The 7706-nt window shown below is 48.4% G+C and overlaps 3 protein-coding genes across 3 annotated transcripts in view; 2 read left to right on the forward strand and 1 right to left on the reverse strand.

Moving 5' to 3' along the window:
* Positions 1–64: 64 nt before the first annotated feature.
* Positions 65–1245, forward strand: CNG00730 (conserved hypothetical protein). The gene is made up of 3 exons (XM_024657498.1): positions 65–346; positions 431–515; positions 568–1245. The coding sequence occupies exons 1-3, from the start codon at positions 193–195 to the stop codon at positions 1151–1153; spliced, it is 825 nt and encodes a 274-aa protein (XP_024513279.1). The 5' UTR covers positions 65–192; the 3' UTR covers positions 1154–1245.
* CNG00740 (cytoplasm protein, putative) lies at positions 346–3489 on the reverse strand. Its single transcript, XM_024657499.1, has 5 exons — positions 2645–3489; positions 2374–2589; positions 2028–2314; positions 1700–1973; positions 346–1644 (listed from the first exon to the last, which is right to left on the reverse strand). The coding sequence occupies exons 2-4, from the start codon at positions 2528–2530 to the stop codon at positions 1788–1790; spliced, it is 630 nt and encodes a 209-aa protein (XP_024513182.1). The 5' UTR covers positions 2531–2589; positions 2645–3489; the 3' UTR covers positions 346–1644; positions 1700–1787.
* Positions 3490–6761: 3272 nt separating this feature from the next.
* CNG00750 (64 kDa mitochondrial NADH dehydrogenase, putative) overlaps positions 6762–7706 on the forward strand; it is a 3153-nt gene continuing 2208 nt past the window's right edge. The window contains exons 1-2 of the mRNA XM_571799.2: positions 6762–7421; positions 7470–7706. The exon at positions 7470–7706 is cut by the window's right edge and continues 37 nt beyond it. Coding sequence (XP_571799.1) covers positions 6894–7421; positions 7470–7706 — 765 coding nt within the window. The 5' untranslated portion in view covers positions 6762–6893. The remainder of the gene's footprint in view (positions 7422–7469) is intronic.

Consider the following 7706-nt stretch of genomic DNA (forward strand, 5'->3'; position numbering starts at 1 on the left):
AACAAAAAGTCGGCAAATCAGGCACCGCTCGAAAACATCATCTTGTCTCTTGCATCTCTATCCATTTCCTCGTTCTTAACACTTCTAACCACAATACCAACCACATCAGCCTGTATCGACGCCTATATTTCCAAAATAGAGGATCCCAAAAGCTTAATCAAGTGCACTACATATCCGACGTCCGTCTTCAACATGTCAACTCTCAACTTACGCCCCGTTTCCTCCTCCGCCTCCCTCATTTCAAAACCTATACCGAGCCCATCGCTCCTTAAACCATGGGACTTCTCCTACAATTCATCTCCAGATAGGAAGGACAGAAATTTACTAATAATGTTCCATGGCCTTGGTAGGTGCAAAGTATCTCGCGAGCATTATCGTGACTCCCAGAAATATATGCTCAATAATTCGAAGTTGATCGTAAGACTTTTAGGGGATAACAAAGCGTCATTTTTCAATCTGGCCAAGCAGCTCAATCTTCCTTCAACAGCAGTTCTCTCCTTAACAGCCCTTGATCCGTAAGCCAGATGACCTGCATGTTTCCTGTCATCACTGACGTTCTTCAATCAGCATCCCTCTCATGGACCATCCCTCTTTCTCATGGTATCAAGCATTTGACCCCTATTTCAATCCCCTCCCGATCTCTTCACAAAATCCAACTGCCCCGTTGTCCAAACTCCGCAAATTACTGGAGACTTTAATATCGCCCCATCTCGGTTGGAGGCTGGAAGACATCCATCTCTTCGGCTGGGGTCAGGGTGGTACTGTAGCCCTTGAATTAGGGATTGATATCGGCAAGACACCTCTGAAAACCAACGACGAAAAGGACAACGGTAAAAGATTAGGGAGCATCATATCTATCTGCGCACCTCTCCTTACCCACCCGGCATCCCCACTCAACGTTTCCACCCCGGTCCTATACTTTACACGTCAATCACCACAATCTGCTGTACAACAAAAAACCGTTAGCGGGATCAGACGTGGGTATAGGGAAGTTGAAGTAGTGCAGGGTGGAGGGGTAGGCGGCCGGAAGGGAGAAGACATGCCGAGGGGAAAGGAAGAATGGTATGGGCTGATGAAGTTTTGGGGACAAGTATTGGGCAAGGCAGATGAGGGATGGAAGGGGGAAGGAGAAGTTTACGAGGTGATACAATGATTGCTGCATCAATATATGTACATTCGATGTCACCAACTTTAGGTCTCGACTGAGCACGAAGGATCTCACCCACCAATCTTACGGGCAGTATAACAAGAGAAGCGGCGATTGGGTGTGGACGGAGGCATTTCGATAATGCCCACAGTGACATGCTTTAAATACTTCATAATCTGTTCAGATCATTATCAACTCTGAGAAGCTTGATTCTAATCTATTGCAGAGTACGGTCGCATCCCTCACAAAGGAGCAAAGCCATCGGCCTCCCACTTGCTGAGCATATGAGCTTTCAGTTCTTCGGGATTGCTATTCTGAAAGTCGACAGCAATGAAATCGGGTCCTGTGGTGTACTCGAGAGGCATCAGAAACGACCTGGCCACCCTTGACAGGAGAGCCGTTACCGTGACCCATGTATGGCACGAAGGGGAATCCACGGACGTCCTTGAAGAAAGTCTCATTCAGGTTTGGTCGACAACGAGTGGAGAAGGCCCAGACTGTAGATTGAGAGCGTAAGTTCTCTGCGACGCTTGAGTCTGTAATACCACTTACGAATGTCCTTGCCGTCATAGATGTCAATGTCATCTCCCACAAGAACAAGACGATGGATGATGTAGCCCATTCTGTGGTGAACACAACGTCACCGACCTTCTTTCTCAATTCCTCGGAAGTGGTCTTCATCTCCCTCAACCCCTCCTAGTTGTCGAACTGAAGGGCAACCCAAGTGACTTGAGTTTCGAAGGGGGAAAAGGCATCCTTGACCGAAGACCAGCATCTCGACAAAATTGCCAATCTCAGCAGCGGCAAAGGTACCAATCATGGTATGCTTAAAGGGTCAACCGATTAGCCCGTTTACATAGGGGATCATAAGGGAACTCACTGTTTCATCGGTCAAACGACGGCAAGCAGACATGGGCAGGATAGCATCGTCTCGGTGAGTGATGCAGTTAGCCTTGTAAACTGGCCAATTGTGGGTATCGCAGGGAAGATGTAGCCGTGCATTCTCCTCCCAATGGAATTTCAGGGGCTGTTTCGGTAATGGAAAGGACCCTTCAAAGACAATTTTGGAAGTAAAGGGAACGAAAAGATTGTTGGTCTCGCACTTGATGACTGGAATCGACGCCCCACTGAAGGCGCCGATATATCCGGCCTCGGATACCTCGTCAGCTAAAAATGAGGTGAGTATCAGTGGATCCAAGGATACCTGTTATGAAAAAGATCCTTACGAATTGGCATGGAAGAAGCCATAATAGGAGGCCCGTGGAACACCAAAACATAAAGCCCAAGGACAGTTCTTCCCTTCTTTCTTCCAAAGCTGGTGAATCCGCCAGATGTATTGAGGTCAACGACAAGACCGACGTGGTGCATGTCGTTTTTAACCATCGCTCTGGCGATGGATCAATTTTTCCACTTGCCATCGGGAGACTGGACCACATGCATGCCTAAAACATTGTTGTCAGTCAAGAAGAACGAGCTTCGAAAGCTATTAGAACCGACCGTGTCGCCGTCGTCTTTGTGGATGAAAAGGCTGTGAAGTGACTCAATGTGAACATCTTCCCCGCCGAGGATGTTTTGTTTACACGGACCATCCTGAACCACAGTAGGTTCGATAGGTTCCAGTTTTTCCGGCAGAGAGCACCTTATCGAGAATCTCCTCCGTACCAGCAGTGGGATCAAGCCCGACATGGCGCGCGAGACGGCCATAGCGAGTGGCCTTGTCCTTTCTCAGAGCAGCAGGGACACCGAGGATACGGAAGAGGCCAATCCTTGGCACCTTTTAGGTTCTCAAACAAGGGCGACATTTTGTGATGATAGGTAGTGATGAGTCGGAGAACGAATCATTGTTGGAGCGTGAGCGAGATTCGCGGTATTTCTCTTATACTATGGACCTGCCAGTCTTTTCTCTTCATTCGGCTGTCGCTCCTCATGATCTCGGCTCCATTCGTCCAACCAGTGAAAGTTCTCCAGCCGAGTTCACAGGCCATCTATCCCTATAGTCATTTCGCTTGTCTTTAAGGCTCCAAAAAAAGACGCAACGACGACATGGGAACCTTAGGGAGCGCGGATTTGAGCCGTGTTCCCCCCAGAGGTCTACTCATATCCAATACCTAGTGTCGTAGGGAAGAATATTACTATCGCTAGTGAAGAGTTGCGGCTGCCAGGAAGGGAACCGGCGGCCGACTGGTTTTTGAACGACGCTGGGGCTCCTTGTCGCAGTTTTCGGTCTTTCCAGTCACGCAGGTTACATCATACGACTATTGTTGTCATATCAATACTGCACGAAGCACCTGGATTCTGAACGGTTAGCGACGATGATTGGTTAGCATGACGCGCAATGAATGAGGAGGGCAAAGACGAAATGCCCTTGTAGAGCGATTTGTGATGGTTAATTACTAATGGGAGTTCGAAGGTCATGCCGCTTCTTCATTGCTGCATTATTGCTATTACTTGTTGAGAATCCGTCCGGATACGTCCACGGTAACAAACAATTTCCCACTCCCAAGAACCAAGGTTACAAGGTATAAGGTATAAAAGCCAGAAGAAACCTGTAAAAAATCTTTTCACCTCATGTCATACTCATTATGAGACCGAGCCCGTCTCCAGGGATATAGACGGGTCGCCCTGTCGCAGTCGCATCTGTACATGTCTTTCCGTAAACGTCGAATAATGGCCAGGGGTTATTATAGAATCTCTTGGTACGCGGGTCTTGCTGTACGTGACAAGAGCGTTAATATCCAAAGCAATGTAATAAACGACCGGAAACAAGCTTGCCTCTATGACCACCTGCCGTCCAGCCTGACCACCCGCACGGTGTCACCACCGTGGAGGACTCTGACTCGGCTCCACACCCGGAGTCTCTCCATTGACACTGGCGATCATAGATCGTCACCAGATTGAATGCCAAAATGAGTTGCTATGGTGCCAATCACCTTATCGATGACGTTATGTGGGAGGCTATGAAGATTCGTTGGACTGCGAAGATATTGCGTAGTGTGGGTCTATGCAGCTGTCAGCCCATCATTACATCTCGGTGTTGTCTTGAAGAAATTTTTACAGTTTGGTAGGAGTTTTTCGGAGTCCTTTGCACTATTCTCATCACCAGATACCCCTTGGTTAGGCCTCAACATATTATCTATCCCATATTTGTTGGTAAGATGGTATATGATACTTTTGGACAAGAGTCTCTGGTCCATGTTAGCATACACGTTTCGGGAGTTCGAAATGTGAGAACCTAAATCTCCGCAACAACGCTCCATCGCAAACTGCCAGGAGACCCATACAGGCCCTATTGCTCGGAGGTAGTCACAGATATGTAGGAGCATATGCATTTGGGAGGTGCAGAGGTGAAGACGGCTGGGGTTATCATTATAATATAATCTTTGTAAGTTGTTAGCTTAGTTGAGACCAATGCAAGGTAAACAGCCGAGCTATTCAATTCTCGAAATCTCTCACCCAATTTGCCCAACCCTTTTTCAGACCATCCAGCCTGTTCCTTGGCAGCTCAAATTCCAAACATTCTCGTACCAGCTCAGAAAGCTGCATAAAGTGTTTGTGACACTCTGTGGGGATGAGCTGTTCGAGGAGGACAGGAGCCAGATGCTGTATCCAGAATGACCAGCTGTCTGCCGTGCAGGTTGCCGACACTCGACGAAGTCGGGTGGATTGGCAGCAAAGCATAATGAAATCGTACGCCCTGAAGCAGCGGTTGCCTTTCCCAGCCTCTCCCAGTAACGCAAACTTCTCCTTGTTCAGCTTCCTCACAAGTCCGCCGACCAGATCAACCAATTGTTGGAAGAACGTTCGCGAATGCAAGGTGCATGAAGTCAGTCGGGAAGGATAGCGAAAAGTTGATGGTGGACAGCCTTGATAGAATTGACTTGCCCTTGATGCCGTGCTTTCGCGAGCGCTTATTCGACAAGGGCAGTAATTATTGGTGCCTTTCATGTTCATGAAAATGGAGACAGCTGGAGTATCTCCGGAGGCGAAGAGGAGATGAGCTCTCAAGGTGAAAAATTCTTCCCGCATTCCCAAGTCCTCGCACCAACTGCCGGTTTCAACAATCCTTCCACCACTGGGAAAAGGAATGAGTCAAAGTCCTTGGCCTTCTTAGGCCCTGGAACAATCCCCATGGGAATAAGCTCTTCGATGGGGGTCCTAATGCCAGGTGCGAGGTTGAGGTTGTGGAGGAAGAGGGCCAGCACGTGGCGGATCGCTTTTTGAAGGGACAGAAGCCATCTGACGTGAAAGCTAGAGCAATGTCTCTTTCATCAGAGAAGTAATTGACGCCAATCTTCTCACGCTCCACTTCCACCTCGTTCTCAAGCAGTGACTTGTAGTGCTCGCCGTAAAAAACGTCACCTATCTTGTCAGACTGTACGTTATCTCTGGCGTATTAGGGGATTGGAGATCGAAGGCTCGGCGCTTGTAGTATGAAGATTGGGATTGCTCTAAACAATAGGTGTTGAAAGAGTCAGTGATTATCTCCTTAGATTCCGCCGCAGAACCCTTGACTCGCCTCCTGTGTGGTTGATTCACTTTCTCCAGCTACATTCTGTCTGGCAGCAGACAGTCGGGGATTTTCATTCTGCAACGAGTTACCAAGTTGAATATATCTGATTTACTGACTTCTCACTAGAAAGCAGCTTACCTCATCATTTGCCTCAGGCATTTCCACATCACCGCCGCCACCGTCGCCACCATCATTTTCGTCAAAACAGTCCTCATTGATTGCTTCTGTGGCGCTAGCTTGAGCTGCTGTAACGCGCTCTGCATTTGCTTCTCATGCCGTCTTTGAGTTGCCCGGGGGATGTTCACCTTCGGACAGCGAGCTAAGTCGCAATTTGTAGTCTTGCGTGCGTGGTATTTCGGCGGGATTATGGCTGATGCGGCTATGTTGGTTGATGGTTGATAGAGATGACACACCAGGCGGGAAAATGGCAAGGACGTGAGGAGTCTCTCGTGGAGCTTTCTCGATGAGTTCCTGCGTTCTCGGTTGTTCCAGTGGGGCTGCGTACTACTGGCTTTGCATATCGGGCGGAGAATTTATGATCGGATGGAACGGGACTGGGAACAGGTAAGACAGCAGATCTTGCGTATACTGGAAATTATCTTGTATCTGGTACACTGTGACCACCAGTATCATAAAAGCTCAATGTCTTACAAAGAGTAGTTAGTAGTAGTCCAGCAAGTGGTGGAGGTCAAGAAACTCCCTGCTGCGACATGCGTGGGGTGATAAATTAATAATTTAGGTACTTCCAATTTTACGTTTTGGTCGGACGAAAACCCAAAATTCACATTTTACGTAAGTACCAAAACGCGTTTTGGGCGTGTTTATTTTGGTCGACTTCTGGGTTCGACCAAAACATGTTCTCTCCCGACGAAAAACGTCATTTGCCTTATATCTCCTCTTGCGTAATGCGATTTGTCCACCTTCATTATTATTATGTTCAATTTGATGATGTTGTGGTGGTATTCGTTCCCCTGCGTGGGCTTCTTAGTTCGCCGGCTTTCGATTTTTCTAACGACAGTTGAAATATGATCAACTGTCACGTGACTCAGTACCAATGACGTCGGCGACGCATTTATTGGTGAACTCGTAGCTCTGCGTTGTCCCTTTTGATTATTGCCCATCTTCTGGCGAGTCGCATGCTCCACTTCATCAATTCCCATCTCAACCCATTCTTCTCCCAATAGCTCCATTCTTCCCCTCCAAACAGCATCCAGGCGAACGCCCATCCCTACCATCATGTTCCGCCTTAGGCCAGCCCCAGGCTCAGTTCCACATCGACTCTCGACCCTTCGGCCGATACGACCTTTGCCGCCCTCAACTTTTCGGTCCCTCTCGAACGATGCCGGCGGCAAGGTAGTAAGACCAACCAACTCAGCTTTGTCCCAAAATTTCTTCGCTGGGCATCACAGACCATCTTCGAAGCCTCATTCCCAGCTCAACCTCGTCCGTACTCGCAGCACCTTCCGTATCTCTTCAGAGGAGTTTGCTGGTAAACACCCTTACTTGTCTGTCAGCATCAGGCTCGTTTTGTCTTCCATCTTTGGTCTCGTTGTCCTCACTGGCGCAATTCTGGTTCATGATGCGTTTACCTACTCTGAGAGACATGTCGATCGTGTGCCCTGTAACCCTCTGAGTTTGAAACCTCGAGTTGGTGGTAAGAAGAATCTGCCGATCATCGAGGTGAATTTGGATGATGAGGAAGATGATACGAAAAGAGCTATGAGAGGGAAGCCTAGGCTTGTTATCGTTGGCGGAGGCTGGGGTGTAAGCCATTCTACGTTCATGGAGAAGGTATAGCTAATGCTAGGGCAGGCTGTCTCCCTCATCCAATCTCTGCCAGCACATGCCTATAACGTAACGCTTATTTCTCCCCAGACATACTTCGCCTTCACTCCCCTCTTGCCTTCGGCGTGCGTCGGTACTATTGAACCTCGTTCATTAGTGGAGCCTCTTAGGAAACTTATTGCGCGGGTCAGAGGTCATTACTTGATGGGAGCTGCTGTCGATCTCGACATGACCGAGAGGCTTCTGGAGGTTGAAGTTCCCAAG

Source organism: Cryptococcus neoformans (genome assembly GCF_000091045.1).
Source record: "Cryptococcus neoformans var. neoformans JEC21 chromosome 7 sequence".
Lineage (NCBI taxonomy): Eukaryota > Fungi > Basidiomycota > Tremellomycetes > Tremellales > Cryptococcaceae > Cryptococcus > Cryptococcus deneoformans.

Coding starts and splice junctions, on each gene's coding strand:
- CNG00730 (XM_024657498.1), top strand. CDS start 193: ATGTCAACTCTCAACTTACGCCCCGTTTCCTCCTCCGCCTCCCTCATT. Junction 347..430: donor AATAATGTTCCATGGCCTTG/GTAGGTGCAAAG, acceptor TAAGACTTTTAG/GGGATAACAAAGCGTCATTT. Junction 516..567: donor TCCTTAACAGCCCTTGATCC/GTAAGCCAGATG, acceptor TTCTTCAATCAG/CATCCCTCTCATGGACCATC.
- CNG00740 (XM_024657499.1), bottom strand. CDS start 2,530: ATGGTTAAAAACGACATGCACCACGTCGGTCTTGTCGTTGACCTCAAT. Junction 2,315..2,373: donor GGCTTCTTCCATGCCAATTC/GTAAGGATCTTT, acceptor CCTCATTTTTAG/CTGACGAGGTATCCGAGGCC. Junction 1,974..2,027: donor GTCGTTTGACCGATGAAACA/GTGAGTTCCCTT, acceptor TGACCCTTTAAG/CATACCATGATTGGTACCTT.